The sequence below is a fragment of the Triplophysa dalaica genome, chromosome 19 (assembly GCF_015846415.1).
Source record: "Triplophysa dalaica isolate WHDGS20190420 chromosome 19, ASM1584641v1, whole genome shotgun sequence".
Lineage (NCBI taxonomy): Eukaryota > Metazoa > Chordata > Actinopteri > Cypriniformes > Nemacheilidae > Triplophysa > Triplophysa dalaica.
In genome coordinates, this window is record NC_079560.1 from 1,927,501 (window position 1) to 1,950,674 (window position 23,174).

Here is a 23,174-nt window from a genome sequence, read left to right on the forward strand (position 1 = left end):
ACACACAAACACACACACCTTTACAATCTGCATACTGTATAAACACACAAACACACACACAAACACACACACACACACACACACACACACACACACACCTATACACATCTGCACAAAGATGTACTATATAAACACACACACCTATACACATCTGCACAAAGATGTACTATATAAACACACACATATACACATCTGCACAAAGATGTACTATATAAACACACACACACCTATACACATCTGCACAAAGATGTACTGTATCTCTTAGCTGTCCATCGTATTCGATGATGACGCTTGCTCCGGGGATAGGGGTGGGGGGTGGGAGTTCAGCAACCTTGCCGCTGGTGCCACTTCTCATGGGCGTAAAGTCCGATCCTTGAGCCGCACACTCGACCGCAGATGGAGCAGGGAAAACCAGACACCAGGGAGGTACCAGCCGCCCGTTGGTGTCGCTTCATTCGCCTCATGGATCGTTGGTCTTGGTTGGTTTGGTGTATTTGAGAGACCGCAGTGGCACAGGTGGCCTGCCAGGCTGATCTGTTAAGTGCCAGAGATTCTAGCTGCGTGAGGGGGATGTTTGCTCGCTTTAGGAGGTCCCTGGTATAGTCCTTGAAACGACGCTTTTGCCCTCCAGCGGAGCGTTTAGCACCCACTAGTTGACTGTAGAGGACTTGGCGGGGCAGGCGATGTTCAGGCATGCGTATGGTGTGCCCTATCCAACGCAGATGTTTTTTGGCCACAGCTGCTTCCATACAGATTGAGTCAGTGTTGCTGAGGATAACTGTATGGGGGACTCGATCTTTCCAGGACAAGCTGAGGATCTTCTGTAAGCAGCGAATATGGAAGGCCTCTAGGCTGATGATGTGCTGGCGGTATAGGGTCCATGACTCGGCCCCATAAAGCAGAGTGGAGAGACATACCGCGTTGTAAACAGCAACCTTGGTACTGACCTTCAAGTTACGATTTTCAAAAACCCTGCTGCGTAGGCGTCCAAAAGATGATGATGCTTTATTTATCCGGGTATGTATTTCTGTGTCAAGGGAGCAACTTGAAGACAGAGTAGAGCCGAGGTAAGTGAAGTGGTCCACTGATTTAGGTGGAACACCATTTATATGAAAGCTGGGGGATATGGACACGGGGGTGGTGAGATAGAACATGACCTCGGTTTTTTGAGTGTTAACCTGTAGGCCGAAAGATCGGTACAGACTGGATATTGTGTTGAGGGCGTACTGCATAGAGTCCGGGCTGTGGGCTAAGACTGCACAGTCATCAGCATACTGAAGCTCACAGATCTGGCGGGTCTTTGTCTTTGTGCGGGCTTGAAACCGACGGATGTTGAAAAGGCTTCCGTCAAGTCGATACTCCACATGGACACCGTCTTCATGTCCCAGGACACGGTGGAAGAGGCAGGTGATGGCAGAGAGGAGGATGTTAAAGAGCATCGGAGCCAAAACACAGCCTTGCTTCACCCCAACGTTTACCCCAAAAGACTCTGATTGGAGTTCTCCCATGAGCACTCTGGCTTGCATCCCGTCATGCAGCTGCTGTAGGATGCTGAGAAACTTGGGTGGTACCCCAATTTTGGAGAGGTGTTTCCAGAGCAGCTCACGGTTGACGGTGTCAAAGGCTTTGCTGAGATCGAGGAAGGCTACGTAGAGGTCTTTGTGTTGTTCTCGGCTCTTCTCCAGCAGCTGCCTCAAGACAAAAACCATGTCTGTCGTGGATCTGGTCTTCCGGAAGCCACACTGCGTTTCTGGAAGCACAGCTTCCGAGATGTGCCCAACCAGTCTGCTGAGCATGATCTTGGACAGTACTTTCCCTGCGATGGAGAGAAGAGATATCCCGCGGCTGTTGCCGCAGACTGCTCTGTCTCCTTTCTGCTTGTATATAACAACAATGTTAGCATCCTTCCAGTCCTGTGGGAGGATCCCATGTTCCCAGATGTTTTGAATCAGGAGATGCAGACGACGCGTGAGGATGTATCCTCCATGTTTGAAAACCTCTGCAGGGATTCCATCGGGTCCAGCGCTTTTGTTGTTCTTCAGCCCTGAAATAGCTTGCCGTAGTTCTGAATAAAGTGGTGGAGTATCCAGGTACATGATTGGTGGCATGTCTGGCAGATTATCCAGGATGTGTTGGTCAACAGGGTTAGTATGGTTGAAGAGATTCTCAAAATGATTTACCCAACGGGCAAGAATCTCGTGCCGGTCCTTGAAGAGCATAGACCCGTCAGCTGATCGGACTGGGGCAATCGCCCGCTTCCTGGGGCCGTACAAAGCTTTTATCGCATCGTAAAAGCCTTGAGTGTTATTGCAGTCTGCCAGGTTCTGGATTTCGTGCGCCTTTTTCACCCACCAGATGTTCTCCATAGTCCGAAGGGCTCGCTGGGTTTCTGCTCTTACAGCAGAGAAGATGGTTATATGGGTGGGAGATCCAGGGCACGACAGGAGAGCTTTATGGGCTTCATGCTTGGTTTTAAGAAGTGACTGTATCTTAGCTGAGTTACAGTCAAACCAGTCCTGATGATGTTTCCTTGTTTGACCAAGCGCTTCTGAGGCAGCGTTATGAATAGCCTTGCGCAGAGCTGGCCAGTCAGCTGATTCCTCCGGGATCATGTTGAGGTTTTCAGCAAGGAGCCGTCGGAGGTTGTCTTTGATGGTGAGGTTATTCAACGCTGTACAGTTTAGTTTCTTGTTTGGGGCTCTCCTCTGAACACGAGGTTGAATACTCATGAGTAGTTTGGATCTGACCATGAGGTGGTCAGTCCAGCACTCAGCTCCGCGCATAACACGAGTGGTGAGGACATCTCGTCTGTCCTTTTGACGGACAATCACGTAATCAAGGAGATGCCAATGTTTTGAGCGGGGGTGCCGCCAGGTGGTCTTGAGCCTGTTCTTCATCTGGAAAATGGTGTTAGTGATGACCAGCTGGTGCTCTGCACAGAGGGAGAGGAGTCTGAGCCCATTGCGGTTCATTTTCCCCACACCATGCTGGCCGATGACTTTACTCCATACCATATGCTCCATACCCACTCTAGCATTGAAATCTCCCATGAGAATGAGTCTGTCCTTAGCCGGGGTTTTCTGTAGGATGGTATCAAGAGCTCTGTAGAAATCCTCTTTGATGTTGTACTCGGCATCAAGAGTTGGAGCGTATGCGCTGATAAGAGTGGCGAAGCGTTCCTTTGCCAAGGGAATGCGCCATGTCATCAATCTTTCATTGATGCCGATAGGGGTTTCGGGAATGCGCTGCAGCAGTTTTGTCTTCACAGCAAAGGCAACACCATGATTACGACGAGTGCCTTCGGGGACCCCCTTCCAGAAGAAAGTGTACCCAGCACCAACCTCTGTCAAGGAGTCCTCCCCATGTAGTCTGGTCTCGCTGAGAGCTGCAATGTCGATATTATATCTTGCAAGCTCCAGGGCCACCAGTGCTGTCCTGCGGTGGGGCCTGTCCGGAGTTTCGGCCAGGTCCAGCAGTGTACGAACGTTCCACGAAGCAATGCTTAGCTTATTTTTCACTTTGATTTTTCGACCGCGAGAGGGGGATGCTCCGACGGTTGCGGTTTACCGTCCGGAGTGTGGGGAGCAGACAATTTTTGGACCACCTTTTCCAGGTCCTTCCCCATCACAGGGGTGAGCAGTGTGGGGCTGCTCAGTCGCAGTGGAAGCTGCCGAAAAGCCGCGCTGCTCCATCCCGCAGTCTTAGCGACCATCACTCCATTGCCGCCTGTGTGCATGGTTTGGCTAGACACTCCCAGCCACATCCTTGGCCTGTGCCCACCACCATTCCATATCGCCACAGGACTTTTATGGGGGGGGGGGAGCAAGAAGCTTGCGCGTAGGTGAGGTTTAAGGTGAGGGTGTGGGTGCGCAGACCTAACTCCCACCATCTTCACTCCTGCCAGATGGACCTCCAGTGGCATGAGAGAACCCATGACGACCTTCGTCTGGCAGGAAGTTGCAGGGGACTGCCGGTGGTCCGGTCGGTTGGACTCCGCCTATGCCTGTCCCCAAATGCAGATTTGTCTTCGGGGTTTACTCCCCTAGCCACTGTACCCTCCCGAGTTAACCCATGTGGCTGTGGGTTTGCCTTCCTCCGCCAACCCAGCCGTTGTGGTGGTTCTTACAGCACCATCTTCCGCCTGCGCTGCCGTTGGGGTCTTTGGCTATTCACCCATAGTTGGGACTATTTACCCATAGCTGGGACAGCGGTTGACGGGCAGCAGGGCATTTCCATTCTCTGATGGGCCTGCATGCCGCGTCTCTGGGGCCCACTGTTGCTCCGAGATCCCGTGCAACTTAGCCTGGAACCGCAGGGGACCAGTTACCATGTGTGCCACGAGGAGGCGTGAACGGGATCTTGACAGTGGAGAGGCTATGTACCGGCTGAGGAGGCTTACACACTCGGCTCCTCTTTTCGCCCCTGAAAAAAACAAGGGGCTATCCGGTGGCAGCAGCTGAAAGCAGAAAGTGGCAAGCAGAACTACAAGACGTACAAGCACTACTACTCCACTACTACTCCAACACTGCTGCACTGACGCGTCACACGCCCTTTAAAACACACCTGTATAAATACACACACACACACACATACACATCTGTACAAAGATGTACTGTATAAACACACAAACACACACACACACACACACACACACACACACATACACACACACACACATATACACATCTGGACAAAGATGTACTGTATAAATACACACACACATATACACATCTGCACAAAGATGTACTGTACAAATACACACACACACACACATATACACATCTGTACAAAGATGTACTGTATAAACACACACACAAACACACACACACACACACACACACACACACACACACACACACACATGCGCATGCGCACACACACACACACACACACACACCTATACACATCTGCACAAAGATGTACTATATAAACACACACACCTATACACATCTGCACAAAGATGTACTATATAAACACACACATATACACATCTGCACAAAGATGTACTGTACAAATACAAACACACACACACACACACACACATATATACACTTCTGAACAAAGATGTACTTGTATAAAGACACACACACCTATACACATCTGCACAAAGATGTACTGTATAAACACACACACACAAGCATATACACTTCTGAACAAAGATGTACATGTACTGAATAAACACAAGGACACAGACCTCTGCACAAAGATCTAGTTGTATAAACACAAGCACACACACACAAACGCACATACGCACTCACACACACACAAACGCACATACGCACTCACACACACACAAACACACAAATACACATCTGCACAAAGATGTACTGGTATAAAGACACACACACAAACACACACACCTTTACAATCTGCATACTGTATAAACACACAAACACACACATACACACACACACACATATACACATCTGGACAGAGATGTACTGTATAAATACACACACACACACATATACACATCTGCACAAAGATGTACTGTACAAATACACACACACACACACATATACACATCTGTACAAAGATGTACTGTATAAACACACACACACAAACACACACACACACACACACACACATGCGCACACACACACACACACACACACACCTATACACATCTGCACAAAGATGTACTATATAAACACACACACCTATACACATCTGCACAAAGATGTACTATATAAACACACACATATACACATCTGCACAAAGATGTACTGTACAAATACAAACACACACACACACATATATACACTTCTGAACAAAGATGTACTTGTATAAAGACACACACACCTATACACATCTGCACAAAGATGTACTGTATAAACACACACACACAAGCATATACACTTCAGTACAAAGATGTACTGTATAAACACAAGGACACAAACCTCTGCACAAAGATCTAGTGGTATAAACACAAGCACACACACGCACACATACACACACACACACACAAACGCACATACGCACTCACACACACACAAACACCCAAATACACATCTGCACAAAGATGTACTGGTATAAAGACACACACACAAACACACACACCTTTACAATCTGCATACTGTATAAACACACAAACACACACACACACACACACGGTATGTTGTACTCACAGCACACAGGTATCCTGATCCAGGTGTGGTGTCCAGTCCGAGCAGAAGTCTGGCTATTGGGATCATGTAGTCCTTTACAAAACACTTACACACAAAACAACCCCAAAATAAAAGCATCAAAATATACATTAAACAATCAAACATCTCACAAAGAGATTGTATTACAGTTTTTTTATTGCTTTTGAAACTATGGCTCCATTTCTCAAAACTCTTCACACAAAACCACCAAACACAAACATGAATTTGCAAAATGTCACGCACATCTTGGAAAAGCAAACACGTCATTTAAAACTATTTAAACTAAATATTTTATCTGTGCATTGTAACACACAAACATAAAATAATTAGCCACATACACAGCAAACTACACACAGATGTGAACAATGTATAACACTTCTCTCTTGTGTCTGCTGTGAAGTGTAAACAAAAAGTTGGAAGTGTTTTCACACACTTCTGTAAATGAGTGTAGCATTTTTAATGTCAGTATTTTAAAAACACATGTGCTATTAGTTTGAAATGTTGTGTGTCTGATGTAAAGACCTGTGTTTACAGTTTTCCAAAATGTTCGTTTTACAATAGAAAACTGAGTTTAAAGCATGTAATGTGTTTTCCGTTTTGCAGACTTGATCTAAAGATTTGGTGAATGGTTTCACTGAGTGAGCCTCAAGTATCACTTTTAGTGTCTAAGCAACTAAAAAAACCAGTTATAACAGGAAAGTTTAGTTTACGCACACTAGAGGGCGCCATGACTGAGATCAGAAGAGGATATTATTATTTATCTTTGTCAGAACACACAAACACACCTATTTGTACCTGATACAGAAGTGTGTCCAGCATACTGATACTAAACACTCGACCGGCGGCGAATGGGAGACGGAACATGAAGGCGAGATTTGAACCTTTGTCACGTTCCTTCTGTCGATCAAACACAGAAACACATTTTGTTCTGCATCTCTATCTATGAGGACGGGAATAACAGACTGGACTCCTTACCTTCTCCAGTTTGGACAGAGCGAGAGAGTAACAATCCTTCGCTCTGAACTGCATGAATCTCATGTTTGAGGGGTGAGTCAGTTCTGTGATTATACTCAGACTCGGAAACAACCTAAAAAAGGATTTAAAATAACTCATATTTATAGAAAAACTGTTTCTTTCAATCTATTCTCAATGTTATTCATTCGTTATTTTTCACTTATTGTCAGAGCAGCTGATATGTTTTAAGAAGTATTAAATGTTACTTTAGTGTGTCTCTACTACATAACCACCATTATCACTGCTTTTTGTGAAATCCATTCAATAAAAATAATAGGCCCTTCGCACATGACGTCACGCATTTTCTGTTCGTTACTTACGATAGCGCCTCAGAATGGAGTTCACCAAGTCCCTTGCACAACGGGCATAAATACGGTAGACAAACTTGTGGATGTTATGATACACTGCTTTGCGAAAGGCGGAAGTCAAGTGAGGTTGTTGTGAAAAGGGCCTATTTTGTCTGTAATGATTTGACCAATGAAATATCCGATTTTTTATGCGAATCTGAGGTCAGTGGCATTAGTCTCACCTGAACATGGTCTGCACATTGACGATGGTTTTGGCGTCAGCCATGTAGTCTTCTTCTGCGCTCATCGTGCTCTCCTTATCCACCACCACCAGATTATCAGCGTACAGAACGCCACACTGTAACAGACTGTCCAAACTAACACAAGCAAACCCTCCAATCAGATCACTCGGAAACAGAGGCATGTGTCTGAATGGACTGCGAAGGACAGAACACTTTTGTCTGGTCTTACTTGTCAATGGTGCCACCCATATAGTACACCATGGGGAAGCAGGATATGGCCTCCAGGAAGTGATCGTCAGGTCTGCAGGAAGTAGAAATATGAAATGTTCATGGAGTCGGGGTGGAGTTCTCGGCGGGATCTATAATGTGTGTTTTGTGATCTTACAGGTTGTCTAAGAGCAGCACTATGGGGTTGAGTTCTCGGCGGGGTCTGTAATAGGCTCTTAAAGGGACTATGAAGTTGTAAAGACCATTCCCTGCAGTTTCGGCTGAAACAATTATGAGTTTGTTGTGGAAGCCGTACGCTTTTGCGTCCTCAAAGCAGACATGCGCACAGCCCTACGACAGCAACGAATACACAAATGTGTGACGAAGCATCATATTAAAAGATGGGAATAACAGTTGTGGACGGACGACGCGTCACCTGGTCGAGCCGCAGGCAGCAGAACGGAGCTTTCTGGCGGAGCAGGTGACAGAGGGTCGGTGAACTCCCGATATAAGGAGAGTTCGGGGGATATCCTTTCACAAATCTGAGAGAAAACAAATCTATTTGAGATCTCAAACGTATTTCTTGAAAGAGTTGAGGTAGTGATATTTATAATATTGTGAATTTCTTCACAAAGACTCAAGATTAACATTCAACTTTAAATGAAAAGAACACGGACTGATTTTTTTGGGGGGTTAGGGATGCGGTTTTACAGAGAAAAATGTTCTTGAAAGATTTGACTCACTCATTGGCCGTTACGTCCTCGTCCAAGTGTCCAGCCTCATCCTCTGATTGGTCACTGAGGAGGTCACATGGCAATAAGGAGGCGGAGTCTGCAATCTCCAGTACCGGAGCTATGCTCGGGCGGCGACTTCCTGCTTCTTTCTCTGAGGGTGGGGCCAGTTTGACGGCGCTCTTAGTGGGACTTGTGTTTTGAAAATCCAAGGCAACCGTTCCTGTAAAGAATCAAAATGTTGGTCGAACGGAATCGCTCTAAACTCGTCCTGGTTTCTATTTCTCGCTCACCCATGCTCGCAATAATGCTGTGAACAGGAAGACCAGACGGGCTATTTAAAATGTCACAGTGGCCCCGCCCCTTTCCCTGATCTGCTTCCTGTCTGAAGATGAAGGCGGAGTTTTCTTCCTTGGTGATGTTGATGTAGTAACAGGTGTCGCTGGCAGCCAAGATGTGGCGTGGTCCAGGGTTCAACAGTATGCTTTTGTTATCTTCTCTCTTAACACCGATCAGACACACACCATACCTACACACACGATGAGTTGACATTATGAGAAGTTTATTGAGAATTTGAGCTGTGCGTTTTAGTGTAAACATACTTTTTGTGAGCATGGAAGGCTGCGTAGGTGAAACTCTTGCTGTTGTATTCCATGAAGAACATACTGTCACCCAGACGGATGTGATACACCTCATTACCAGAACAACGGCCGTACATCCTCTGCCACTGCTCTGGAGACTGCTGCCCCTCTCTACAAGAGGTTTGATAAAGATATCGGTTTTGTTGAATTTAAATTGCTGTGGTATCGTGGTGCTGATATATTGCGGTACTGTAAGAATGCCATATTCATATAACATTATACTGCCAAGGTTCCCACAACATAGTAACAAAACAACATTGTAATACTATGGTACGTTTTTAAAGTAGATACAACAAGGTTGAGTTCAAACCCATTGGGCTGCCATACATGACAGTGATGTTATACAGCGTCTTGTATGTTAACACAATAAAAGAAACTTTGGGAGTTTTGACTCACTGGCCGCGAGATGTGTGAACCAGTAAAGTGATCAGTGTAGAAGTGGCTGGACACAGACAGTTCAGAGCCAACATGGCGTATTTAAACTCTTCCTCACACACAACATGATCTACAGAGAGAAACAGAGACACACTCCTGTTGAGAAAACCGGCATACGCTGGTTAGGTAGGTTTTGAAACGTGGTTGCTGGTTTGTTGCGGTCTAAGGCTGGTCATGTGCTGGTTTAAACTGGTCATGTGCTGGTTTAAACTGGTCATGTGCTGGTTTAAACTTGTCATGTGCTGGTTTAAACTGGTCATGTGCTGGTTTAAACTGGTCATGTGCTGGTTTAAACTTGTCATGTGCTGGTTTAAGCTGTTCCTAAACTGGACATGTGGTGGTTTAAAGGGTTCATGAGCAGGTCCTAAAATGGTCATGTGCTGGTTTAAGATGGACATGTGCTGGTTTAAAATTATCATGAGCTGGTTTAAGAGGGTCATAAGCAGGTCCTAAAATGGTCATGTGCTGGTTTAAGCTGGACATGTGCTGGTTTAAAATGGTCATGAGCTGGTTTAAGAGAGTCATAAGCAGGTCCTAAACTGATCATGTGCTGGTTTAAGAAGCTCATGAACTGGTCCTAGACTGGTCATGTGCTGGTTTAAACTGGTCTTGAACTGGTCCTAATCTGGTTTAAGATGGTCATGAACTGGTCCTATGCTGGTCATGTGCTGGTGTAAGCTGCTTACGAGCTGCTCATGTGCTTGTTTAAGGTGGACATGTGCTGGTTTAAGAGGGTCACGAGCTGGTCCTAAACTGGTCATGTGCTGGTTTAAACTGGTCATGAACTGGTCCTAATCTGGTTTAAGATGGTCATGAACTGGTCCTATGCGGGTCATGTGCTGGTGTAAACTGGTTACGAGCTGCTCATGTGCTTGTTTAAGGTGGACATGTGCTGGTTTAAGAGGGTCACGAGCTGGTCCTAAGCTGGTCTTGTTCTGGTTTAACCTGGTCATTAGCTGGTCCTAAACTGGCAATTTGCAGTATAAAGGAACATCTTAAACCAGCACAAACCAGCTTCCATGCTTCAAAACCCACATAACCATCATATGCTATTTATTTCAACAGGGACATCAGAGCCAAGATGGCGGTTACAGCAAAGCTGTTCAACTCCTTAAACAGAGTATATTAAACTCACGCGACAAAGAAGAAAGTATGAGAGGACAAAAGATGAAGAACGAACCAAAAGTGTAAAAATCATGTATAAAAAGCATCAAAATCAGTACCTGCAAATTTAACATGGAACTTGTTTTCAGGTTTAAGGATCTGGACGCAGAGAGGACAGTTTGGAGCGAAGTCCTTCACAGCCCAGGCTCTAAGAATGGTCTGATGATCCTGTCAATCCATCAATGCATTCTAATCAATAGACGTTTAGTGTATTTTTGTAAAGAATAATCTTCTTTAGAGATTTATTTGAGATTTGAATGTGTGAATGATTATCAACACATATGATCGTTCAACTCACTGCAGCCATGCGATCAGCTTCATTCCTGCTGCTCAGAATAAAACATGCTTCTGCATCATCCATCCTGCAGGACACAGAGAGAAGGATCAACAGAGCAATTACAACTCAACAGACCATTCAGAGAAAGCTCTGTCGCCTGAGTGATGTCGTGATTGGCCATCGAGGCGGTCGCTCACTTGGCTCTGAGCAGGTCTTGGTTTTTGAGAGCGGAGCCTTGCAGGTAGATGACCCTTTGAGACCAGAGTGGAATCTGCAGGATCCTCCTCACCTGAACATCCACTTCACACGGACACAAGATCACCACGTAATAATCCTACAACACACAATCCACAACGAACATTACCTGATACCAATGTTTCTGAAAGAGAAGAGATACGGACAGACGTACTTGTGTGTGCGGGTGAGCATAGAATTCATTGAGAAAGTCCATGAGCAGGTCGATTTTCAGCGTGCTCACACACAACACCACATGCCTCTCTGTCTGAGCCCGATGTCTGCTGTAGTTTCCTCCGGACTTCTGTCTTTCCATCCACAGATAAATCAATTCCTCAAACTACACACACAGAAGAATGAATCAAAAGTTAGATGGTTAATAAAATCTTAAGGGAAACGATGGAGGACATCTTTGACAGATATGTATGCAAATATTGTGTATCATACAGTATACGTAAGAAACACTAAGAGTAGTACGGGAGTATGCTCTTGTGAGAACAGCCTTAGTCATTTTAAAATGAGTTTTATTGTCGTGGATTCCTTTCACCTGTAGAGGGAGCACAACCAGAGCTACACAGATCATCACCACCACCAGAAGCTGAGATGGCCAGATCTGTGGCGTCACATCACCAAAGCCCACCGTAGAGAAGGTCACGATGCAAAAATACAACGCGTTAAAGAGAGACAGACTCTTCTTACCGGCTCGCTCTAAATGCTGAATCCCACATGTGCTGAAAGAAAGAAAGACATTTTGGGTAAAGTTTTTTGGGGAAGTTTTTTTTCTGTGTTTAGGTTCTATTCTCTATCTATATCTATCTATCTATCTATCTATCTATCTATCTAGTGGCATATATACAAACACAATTTATATACAAATATTGACCAAAATATTGTGTATATGCGAACCCTTACACCAGAGTTTTTTTTGGTTTTATTAATAATTTAAGTAAGATTAGTTTTCATGCTAATTTTACTTCAGTTTTTAAATTGAGATCAATGAATAGTGTTCATTTCATAATTTTTATAATTTTATAGTAAATATACCGTCACCGTCCTTCAGAAATCTCCTAATTTGTTCTTTGCAGGAAATGGAATAAAAACATGGTACTTTTTAAATGATTAAATACGGTGTTGTCAAAGTTGAAAAGCACGCTATATTCTCTTTTTATAAAACTTTTTATTTGTTAGATAGTTGTAAAACCCAGTGACAAACATGAATGGTGGCAAAAAATGACAAAATATGGAGATACAGGGTTTCAGGAGGACAGCAGTGGTATTATATTTATATTACTATTTAGGTTTAATATATTTTATTTGTCTACCTCAACATCAACTTATTCCAGTTCATTACTGTGGCAACACTTCTGATTTTTTTTTTTTTCTAATATTATTTCATCTTACATTTTATATGATTTTTAATTAACAGAAATCTTTTAGTATTTTTATTTAACAATAATAAGTCTGCCTCTCACATAAGAATTGACAGAGATCGTCTTACCCAGTAAAAACCAGACACAAGAGAGTGCAGATGAGAATGAGGACCTGGTTAAACATGGCGGAGTGTGTCCTCTGGATTGCTCTGTGTAGATCATTCTATCAAACACACACACACACACGTCACTTGATGTTTTCATACACCACTTGATGATGAATACAGGTCTAGGTATATACTCACTATCATACCCTCCAGAGCACACTTGGCCAGCCAGCAGTTGAGAAAAACTGGTATAAACAGATTTCTGAGCGGAGGCCAGAAAATCTGACGTGTGAAGATCAAAGGTCAGATATCACAACCAACTGTGGTGAGATGCTTATAGTCATTCTAAAGATGTCCTTACCGTTATGATGAAAGGAACAGTGTTCAACATCTCCAACAGAAAGGACACCTGAAATATCTGCTCCCATATATTACCCTGAACAAACACAAACATACATAATACCCTGTCTATCTAATTATCAAGTCAAAGTTGAATTTTAATAATTATTTTCTTTATGATTTAAAAGTTTGACATGGCCTCGCTCAGTGTATACTGAAGATATCAAGATTACATTTTCACAGAATTTTCTTTACATCATATTAGATGATGTAGAGTACAGTTTCACAGGCATGGTCACATATTCTAAACTCCATTTAATCTCAGGTTAAGAGTTAAGAAACACTTTTCAAGGCACTTACCTTATAGCTGAGATACGTAAGCAACATGGCCTCCATGAAACTGATGGATGCCACAATCACCTGAACAGTCAGAAAGTCACGGAGATAGAAAAAACGCCTTTCATTTATTTTGCAAATCCATTTACTTTAAAAGGAGACTAGAGACAGAAAACACCAAAGTACTGCACAAAATAAGAACAGTACAAGACAAAGATATTGCAATATTTCTCGCAATGCGCATGCAACCCGTGTGCACGCTAATGAGTCAAAAGCAGTATACTTTGCAAGGCTGTACGCTCGAGTGCATGTAAAAAAACGAAGTATGCCACAGGCTTAACGGTGTTAGGGTGTGTTTAAAATGCATTCGTTTTAGCAAAATTAGCCTTTGCGCCTGTGATTTCAGGGTTTGAGTGGGGTAAGAGGTGGGGTTATAGCCATTTTGTGGAACTTCCTCTGGTATCGGGTTATAGACATATAAATATACTGTATATACATACGCGGTTTGTGTATCAAAAGTCGTGCTGACTGGCACGAACAAAAACTGGGATTTCGAGCACAAGCACGAATTAATAGATTCTAAATCTAGACACGAACTGCCTTGAGACTGTGCTGGACAGTACCACATTACTGAACTTCACATAACACGTTTATTTATGGTTATAGAAATGTTTAATGGTGCACATATTATGTTTGTTTGAATGTTATTATTTTCGTTTAAATTAAAAAAGTTTGTGTATCCTTTAGTTTGGAAACTACTATCTTACGTTTTTTTGGTTCTGTTTGTCTTGATTTACCTGAATGGCCCACACGGGTACTTTTCTATCTACCCAGAATATCAGCTCCCTGAGAGAGATAAAAGCACAAAATGAGCATGTGTGTGATAAACCTTCATAATTTCATTGTGTGAATAACCAGTAAATAATGCTGGTATGTATGTCTCACCAGTTGATGTCATTGGTCAGTGTGGTGCTGCTGTTACAGTTGATGCTGTATAGAGGATAGAGAAGTTGATGTGGCTATAAATCTATGATGTAAAATGACTCACTAAATTTAGTAAGTCAGTTGTATAACAGCAGCACAAATAACTCAAAGTGATCACATTCACACAGACACACAATTCTCACCATGTATTGCGGAGTTGACCCGGATTATCCGTCATTACTCGAATGATGTAGAGGACGCATGTCAGAAGCTTCAGACAGAAGTTAAATATTCTGATCCTTAAACCTACATCACAAAAGTTGACACATCAGTGCATCGGGACGTCATAAAAATGGTTAAAAATGAGGGTTAAAGTTCACAATACACGTGACTTACTGGATCTTTGGTTTTTAATAAAGAAGAGTTTAAGTCTCTCTTTAAATGTGTTTTCATCCACATAAAACTCCACATGAACCCTGTAGAAACACAACTCACACGTCTAACAACCACAACCATTAACAGTCATTACATCACTGTCAATAAACAAAACAAAAATAAAATGACACATCAATGAAATGTTTAGTGGCCCGAAAAGTATTTGGATATTTTAGCAGCACATAAAACTACATGAATTTTTATTGTATTCAACAACATTAAAATGAACAGCACTGGCAACTGCACACCATCACCAAACAGGCAAAACGATAAGCAGAGGGAGGGTTGGTTGGGGGATGATAGATAGGACTATGTATATTTAATAATTAAAGCTTTACAGTAAACGATGTGATAAGCTACCGCAGCCTTACACAATGTCAATAAAAATGCCATCATTTCTAGTTTTCACTGTCATTTTCATCCTCTCGGATCAGTGTCTGCCTGGCTCTGTTGACATAGTTCAGCTTTAAGAGCAATTCTCTACATTACAATCTCAGACAGCCCGCTGGAGATGTGAGGATTCTGTCAGTTCCCATGGAGACCACCAGTGTGATGCTTTTATTTGCCATCATAAAGTATCAGAGAAAGAACCCAGGCACGTTACAGTGCCCATGTGCACGGAAAAACAATCAAAATTTGGGATTATATTGGGCATTTTACAATAAGGGATTTATACAAATAACATTTTAAGATCAAGATTTTAGATAAAATGCAAATCAGGGTAAAGGTGTATATTTTTGCACCATAATGGGTTATTATAGTTTACTAAAGCAAAACTAAAGAAATGTTTCTGTTGATTGAAGTACTTAAATACAATTAGAAGAGATGAAGGCACTTAAATTAAACTAAAACTAAGATTATCACTACAAAAAAATATATGTAATAATAATGCAATTAAGCTAAAACTATAAAACACGCTGCCTGTGACAAGATAAAGTACAAATGAAACGTTTGGTTCCAAAATGAGATACTATATAACTCAAAGTCATGTTTTTTATTATGTTGTCATGTTTTATTGTGTTAGTTAGCTGTATTTTTTTTGTTATTCTGTCTTAAATCAAAACAAACCAACTGCAGTTTGATTGATATTAATTGGAATGCACAAAAAAACATGATTTTTGAAAAAAAATTGTAAGAGGAGTTATCCCCTTTTGGAACCAAACTCTTGAAATATTCCTCAGTGTTAAGTAATATGTAGTCATAAAAACTGCATTTCTAATAATTATACAAGGAATGAAACAGATTGCTTAATTTTTTTTTATATAAAATGCGTATATGAAAATGTGGAAATTGCTTTAATTATAAAAAACTATTAAGGAACTTTGCAAAGTGCTATAACGAAAGATCGAAACAACTATAACAACATTAAAGTGCATTACTTCATCTAACATGTCCAAACTCCATTAAACTGGTCCTGCTTTAGGCAAAATTAGAAAAAAAACTATATACGCAGTAAGCGCTGCCAGCTAACATGTGAAACCTTCAAAACAGCAGACGTATCCTACCTTTGCCCAGCATCACTACCAAAAGAGTCCAGCCTCCAATTGACCAGATTGGGGTTAACCCAGGACGGCACGGCATTCTTCTGCTCCATTCCGAAGAAAACCCAGAGGCTTTCTAGTCGAGGATACGTGGAGGTCTGGGCTGAGTGGATTGTTATGGAAGTACATCATCAACAGCGGCGAGGTTCAAAATAACCTGCCCACACAATCTCCACTGCAGGCAGCGGGCGTGAGGTTTACTGCCAGTATCGCTCCCTGTTCTGAGTGCATGTGCATTCGAATCTCACCATTCTCCATTATCTTTACAAACAACGAATATGTAAATATCTGAAGCATTACAAGGTGTGTGTTGTTGCTCATTGACAGACAAAACAGCTGTAGGGTGCTGCAAAACGTTTGTAATGTAAAGTGTATTTGTAAGCATAAACATGACCTTTCCACCTATTGTGCATTCATAATGGTTGCCATAGAAACATGCCTTAAGCCCTATAAAATAAACAATGATGGTCATTATAATAGATTGTTAAAAAAGTCTCACAGAAAGTGTCACGCAGTGTAATTGTAATGTGCTTGTTTACAAAGAGATTAAACTCAAGATGGTAGAAAAGACATTTGAGGAAAATTAGCCATTTTTACAGCTGCTTTTTTCTTTACGTATTTGCAGTGCCCGTCCTCTTCCTCTCACTCCTGTTCTCCAGCTATTTGAGATAATAACCTGCTCGAGAGGCTATTTCTGTCTAACTGGAGAGATGTGCCCACATACTCGCAAACAGACTGAGACACTTCCCTTTTCCTTATCGTTGAAGGTTTCAGTATTATAAAACTCAAAGTACTTTATATGCAAAGCTGATGCTATTAACTAGATTTTTACATCTTCAATAGAAGCTTAATGTAAATAATGCTTGTAAGGTGATAATGTGGTCTTATTGGTTGCCAGGGAGATGCTGTGCAGTTGCTAAGGTGTTCTCTGAGGTTGCAAGAGCATTGCCGGTTGGGTGCATCAAGTTATTAAATCCTCTTAACACGTCAGATGAGGTACTTTTTCTTATCACAAAGAATCCCAAAGTTGAAATGACAAAGTTTAATAATAAAGTTCATATCAATTAAATAGACTACACATTTTTTTTAACTTTTTCTAAAGATGCCGATCATTTGGATGTGGTTCTGACTTCTGTTGTTTAATTGCAAAGGTATGAAATTAAAGTTACATAACATTCACAATACCCTGTATATACCTGTCATCATTCTGAAATGTCTGGTCTCCTAGCAACAGGTCTTGGAAGCGGAAGTGGGTTTGAAGGGAGGGGACAACAGATGCAGATCCAGCGATCATCTCGAGGTCCTGCACATTCAAGACCACCCCTCTGCCCCCGCGAGTCGAGCCACATCTTGAGCTAACAAGGAGAGGAATAAGAACAAAAATGTATATGAAAGAGTCGCTTTGACGTTTAAAAAGCATGTTTGTGTCTTTGGTGAGTTTTTCTGATTCATAGTCTAGAACAGCGGGGTGGTTGTCTGGAGGGCAGAAGAGTAAAGGAAGTAAAACAATATTAGAGAAACTGCGGCTTCATAACAGACCCTAACAAAAATCACAAGTTACTTATAATACACAATTATAAACGTTTATCTACTTTTACTGCTGATTTAACTGCTCAAGAGACATGAGCGCGCACTTTACCTCATGCGCGTGCGGCGCGTGCTCCCGTCATCGTATTCAAACGTGTGGTTGGTGTAGCACGCGTCCCGCATCTTTTCACCCGAAGATCGTCTCGCGGACGGGAATGTCACGGCCACGACGTCCTCCTCGCGCGCGAGAACTTCAGGCATTTAAAAAAATAAACCGTGAAAATATACACGTTAACTTTCTAAATTAAAACTTGTGGTGCCAAAGTATGACCCCACAAAAAAAATAAAAATTCAATCAGTATTCGTTTTCAAATTTGTTTTTAAACGAAACCCGTCTCGCACCAAAGTCTGTCAACTTCTACATCAACTTGCATTAACGTCGTGGCGTTTATAAATGGTCGGGCACAGCGCCGTACGCTGGAGAGCCTTGAACGGATTCTTATACATGAATAATCTGTAATAATAAAACATCAAGAGTCTCTTTAGTAACCAAGGTTACATGTATTCACAGTAACATAGCAACAGAGTATCACGGACTTAAAGGCAGACTTGACTGATGTTCACCTGTGCTGTTTCTGAACTAGCAAAAAGCTAAAGTACCGACATTGTTCGACTTACATTTACCTTTATATGCAATTTGCCTATTTAAATGAATGTGCCAATTTGCCAAACTACTTAAATTGAACATTCAGTTAATGTGAACTGACTCTGCGCAACAATGTTTATATTGCAAACTTAAGAAGCAACAAAGAGCGAATACAGAAGCTTAAAAACTACCGCGCGTGCGAACTGTTTCCATGTTTGCCGTTTCCCGCACATTTGGGCTATTTTGAAAATGCGGTGGCGGGAAAAATAATGGAGCCACTGGTTGCGGATTTTTGATCTGCTTTCATAATGTACTGCAGCCAAAATATTTATTTATATTCTAAGCATATAAAAGATGAGTTTCTTGTATACTTACTCAGACATTATTCATGATATTCACCAGAATTAAACCAAAAAGAATAACTGGGTTCTTGTTTTTCACGTTTTCTGAGTTGGTAGCCTAGATGGATCGCGGACCGATTCTAGCACTGAAACGTGGGAAAAAGACTGATTTCATCCGATGAGCCCCCTAAAGGGACACTCGACCCAAAAATGAGTTTAGTTGTTCCAAACCTGAATACATTTCTCTGTTCGGTTGGGTTGAACACAAAGATATTTGTAGAATATAAACAATATCTAAGAAACCATTCAGATAAGTAAATATAGCAAGAGAAAGCATCTCTTGGCAGTTGTTAACTTTTATTTGACACCGGAACAAATGCTCGCTTTGCTCCGTTCTGCGAAGCGCGTTCATGACTTTCAATGATGTATTACGTGAAGTCATGAACGCGCATCACGGAACATAGCAAGAAGAGCATTTGTGTTTATGAAGCATATACAATTTCTTTAATGACCGATCGTTTCCCTAAAGACCTTTTTTCATCATCTGGTATTGTTTAAAGCCCTTTGAAGCATCACTGAAACTGTCATTTTGACCTTCAACCGTTTGGAGTCCACTATACGGAGAAAAATCCTGGAAGGTTTTCATCAAAAAACCTTCATTTCTTTTCGACTGAAGAAACAAAGACATAAACCTCTTAGATGACATGGGGGTGAGTAAATTATCATGCAAATTGAATTTGAAAGTGAACTACCCCTTTAATAGCAGTGATAAAACATCCGGGAGACTTGACCAAGAATCACATTTCCATCTACAGACACACACGCATAGAGTTGTGACTCATATATGTGGGTGTAAGACAAACAGCATTGACTCTGTCTGATTCCTGTAGAATTATATAGCCTCTCTCTCTCTCGATATATTTCTGCATAATCCACAATACAATTGTGCGGCAATTGGGCGGCACCTCTGAGGATGTGTCAGGGGTTAGAGGTAGACTTTCACTTCTAAAAAAGTTTGTCATTAACTCTTATTGACAAACATAGCAGCCCATCTGAACGCATGTCTTCAGTTTGCACAAAAAAGTCCTGACACCAGAACAGAATGGAGATAACTGCAGCGACAACCACAACAAATCCAATCACTATCGGCCCGTGACAACTCTACTGTCATAAAACTTCACAATGCCTTCCGAACCTCTCACCAATTCACCAATCGCTCGCCTAGTCGACAATGAGATCATCGCCCTGGCAACCAGTTTTGTTACCATGACAACCCAGAGCTCAAATCAGTTTCTGGAAGATATCACACTCAACCCGAGAGTTTTAAAACTCATAATCATCAATTACAAAAACACAGAAATGGTAAAGTCCTTCAGAAAGTGAGAGTGGGTGAATGTGAGAGAGAGAGAGAGGTAAGAAGACACAAATGCTCTCATTTCAGACATGTGTCGGTGCAATTTGTCATAAATTCCTCCTCAGGGGAAAGATAGAGAGCACACTGTACCTCATCTCATAAATATATAAAGAGATAAAACACCCTAAAAACTTCGTGAAATTTGGTTCCCAGTAAATGGTCCCGGAAATCATTTTGATTTACTAACTTCTGAATGTTTGAGAAAGAATCCTTATATAGAAAATACACTCTGACCAAATGACAAAAGTGTATTCGCGCTCGGGAAAGAGATCTCACAGCAGATCGCACAAATTATAGTCACTAGTCACGTTTATTAAACAACATATACACAGCACATGGTGACCCTAAAGTGATGTTAATAAGCACAATAATCTGTTTTCACATGATGCATTTTCAAATCATCATCGTATACCCGGTCCCCACAATGTAGCCAAACAACACTGAACCCCATTGAATCCCATCAAATAAACACAAAACCACAAAGACATTTCTCAAAATATCTTCTTTCTGAAGAGAGACACATATACAGATTCTAGACCACACCAGCTAGAATAAATGATGACAGAATTGTTATTTTTGGTTGACTTGTTTCTTTAATTGATGTCTAAGAGGAGTTTTTAGTTTCTCTGGAGTAATGTATCCTAATATCATGAATTATTAGTGCCGGTGAAGCTGGTGGAGACAGAGCTGTGTTGTGTTACCGTAACCTGGCTGGTGTCATCTTCCAGTCCAGCAGCATGCACGCTACTTCACACACCTGTGTTCAAAGATAGAAAATAGACAAATAAAGGATTTTCTTTACAGAGATTAAGACGAAATCTACAGAAAGGACATCATGAAGGTAAGACAGACTACTTGTTTCCGTAGGTCCTCTCTTTCGGCCTTCATTTACTTTACATTAATTTTTTTCTGAAAATACCAAAAAAAACAGTACACATTTGATCATTTTTATCTAGTCATTTAGCATACGCTTTTACCCAAAGCTATGTACAAAGAAGGGGAAAACTACTTTGAACAACAAAAGAACAACAATTTAGGTGCAGTCAAAACTGGTATCAGTGAGCACAGTATACACAGTTTACACTTTTTCCCAGTAACTTACTGTAGATTTAATGTGCAATTCTGTTTTAAGCAAAAACTTACCGAGTTTATATATTTTCTTTAATAAAACAAGAATAAATATCTTGTGTCACTTTTCTTGTTATGTAAATGTATCATAATTTAAGAAGTTTTAAATGTTTTTAATGAAAACAAGAGTAAAATGCTTAGGAAGATTGACATTTTGGCAGTGTTGCTGTGCTATAGCCTCTTCTTGCTCATTTTGAATCTCAAAAGTCAAAGTGTTTTAATTTTGATTAAAGTAATACTAACTAGTGATAGTAACAGTACTTATTGCAAAGTATATTAAGTAGTAATTAAATTTACGGTAAGTCACTGGAAACCTGCTGCAAAAACTACAGGAAAGTTTTACAGTATAGAAAATAAGTTGAAGACTGATCACTGACGTCAAATAACTAACGTTGTTGATCTTTTCTTTTTCCACAGATCTGCATGATCAGGCTGCAGACTCATCAGTGGTGCTTTCTGTTGTGTAACGTTGTGTTGTTTCATGCTCTGTTGTTTGGCGGTGACATCGTCGAGGAGTTTCTGCTGCAGTCGTCTCCAGCGGCTTACACCGACCGCTTTGTGCTTGACATTCGGGAGCGTGCACGTAAACTGGACCTGACGGAAGCCAGGTTCAACGCCTCACAACTTTATCCTCTAAATGTTGAACCTTGCCCCGACCACAAGGACCTCCTCATTCTCACGGTGGTCCTCAGTGCCCCGGGAAACTCCAGCCAGAGGGAGGCGGTGCGGAACTCTTGGGCCAATCAGACGACGGTGGAGCACGTGGCCCTGCGGACTTTGTTTTTCCTCGGCTCCTCCGCGTTAGGGGCGGAGCATCAGGCCGTGAGGGAGGAGTCGGCGCACTACGGCGACGTCGTGCAGTTTGAGGGAGGGGTTTCACGGGGAGAGTGGGGACATTGGGAACAGGTAAAAATGGCACTTCGTTGGGTTCTGGTGTTTTGCCCCCAAGCTCGATTTATCGTGCTTTCAGAAGATACGGTGTATTTAAACATACCTGCGCTTGCATCACACCTGCTGGGGCTAAAAACACACCCCGATGATCTTTACCTGGGCAGGGTCATCCACAGGGCCACGCCTGAGCGGGACCCCGGCAGACCGCATTACCTGCCCTACCACGTGTACCCTGAGAAGTACCTGCCAGACTTTTGCTCAAGCCCCGCCTTCCTCCTGTCACAGGATGTGGTGAGAAAGGTGTACGTCGCCGCGCAGAACGTAGCTCTTCCCCTCCCCTCGGACGTTCTGATTGGACTGTGCGCACGACGGGCAGGTGTGGTAGCCACTCACAGCTCTCGGTTTTGCGGCGACCGTCACGTTCACTATTACCCCTGCTGTTATAACTTTCTGTTCAGCTCTGCAGAGGTGGGAGGGAGGCTGATGGGCGTGGCTTGGAGAGATTTAGGGTCGGGGAATGGGAGGCGCTGTAGCATGCTGGCGACGTATTATAGTTTGGTATTGTGCAAAACAATGACTTTCCTGGATAAACTTTCCTTTCCGAGTAAAGATATCAGCCAGGGATAGAATGGATTATAAATAATTAAGTCGATATCAATTTAGTGATGTAACATAGAATCTCTTTTAGTTGTATAGATTTGTAATGTTATTTAATACACAACATATCTGATTTAGTCGGTGTCATAACTACAACAGTGTTACAAGAATGTCATAATTTTTCCATAATTAATAATAAT

At 42.1% G+C, this 23,174-nt stretch overlaps 2 protein-coding genes and 1 long non-coding RNA gene across 3 annotated transcripts in view; 2 read left to right on the forward strand and 1 right to left on the reverse strand.

The window, feature by feature from the left end:
- LOC130407881 (uncharacterized) overlaps window positions 1-11,354 on the forward strand; it is a 13,812-nt gene extending 2,458 nt beyond the window's left edge. Inside the window, exons 2-3 of the long non-coding RNA XR_008904692.1 lie at window positions 10,957-11,024; window positions 11,236-11,354. This is a non-coding gene — a long non-coding RNA (uncharacterized LOC130407881). The remainder of the gene's footprint in view (window positions 1-10,956; window positions 11,025-11,235) is intronic.
- kcnt1a (potassium sodium-activated channel subfamily T member 1a) overlaps window positions 1-18,357 on the reverse strand; it is a 23,117-nt gene extending 4,760 nt beyond the window's left edge. Inside the window, exons 1-26 of the mRNA XM_056731199.1 lie at window positions 18,070-18,357; window positions 17,627-17,785; window positions 14,851-14,930; window positions 14,658-14,760; window positions 14,476-14,520; window positions 14,328-14,376; window positions 13,555-13,614; window positions 13,217-13,291; window positions 13,054-13,137; window positions 12,877-12,971; window positions 11,926-12,109; window positions 11,554-11,718; window positions 11,342-11,478; window positions 11,166-11,229; window positions 10,927-11,035; window positions 9,665-9,773; window positions 9,230-9,379; window positions 8,921-9,156; window positions 8,640-8,850; window positions 8,333-8,438; window positions 8,075-8,247; window positions 7,919-7,990; window positions 7,690-7,824; window positions 7,122-7,233; window positions 6,942-7,043; window positions 6,129-6,212 (exon numbers count right to left, since the gene is read on the reverse strand). Of these exons, the coding sequence (XP_056587177.1) occupies window positions 6,129-6,212; window positions 6,942-7,043; window positions 7,122-7,233; window positions 7,690-7,824; window positions 7,919-7,990; window positions 8,075-8,247; window positions 8,333-8,438; window positions 8,640-8,850; window positions 8,921-9,156; window positions 9,230-9,379; window positions 9,665-9,773; window positions 10,927-11,035; window positions 11,166-11,229; window positions 11,342-11,478; window positions 11,554-11,718; window positions 11,926-12,109; window positions 12,877-12,971; window positions 13,054-13,137; window positions 13,217-13,291; window positions 13,555-13,614; window positions 14,328-14,376; window positions 14,476-14,520; window positions 14,658-14,760; window positions 14,851-14,930; window positions 17,627-17,785; window positions 18,070-18,218 (3,048 nt within the window). The 5' untranslated portion in view covers window positions 18,219-18,357. The remainder of the gene's footprint in view (window positions 1-6,128; window positions 6,213-6,941; window positions 7,044-7,121; window positions 7,234-7,689; window positions 7,825-7,918; window positions 7,991-8,074; window positions 8,248-8,332; window positions 8,439-8,639; window positions 8,851-8,920; window positions 9,157-9,229; window positions 9,380-9,664; window positions 9,774-10,926; window positions 11,036-11,165; window positions 11,230-11,341; window positions 11,479-11,553; window positions 11,719-11,925; window positions 12,110-12,876; window positions 12,972-13,053; window positions 13,138-13,216; window positions 13,292-13,554; window positions 13,615-14,327; window positions 14,377-14,475; window positions 14,521-14,657; window positions 14,761-14,850; window positions 14,931-17,626; window positions 17,786-18,069) is intronic.
- Window positions 18,358-19,119: 762 nt separating this feature from the next.
- LOC130408181 (beta-1,3-galactosyltransferase 9) lies at window positions 19,120-23,004 on the forward strand. The gene is made up of 4 exons (XM_056731663.1): window positions 19,120-19,158; window positions 19,505-19,654; window positions 21,163-21,199; window positions 21,904-23,004. The coding sequence occupies exons 3-4, from the start codon at window positions 21,194-21,196 to the stop codon at window positions 23,002-23,004; spliced, it is 1,107 nt and encodes a 368-aa protein (XP_056587641.1). The 5' UTR covers window positions 19,120-19,158; window positions 19,505-19,654; window positions 21,163-21,193.
- Window positions 23,005-23,174: the final 170 nt, after the last annotated feature.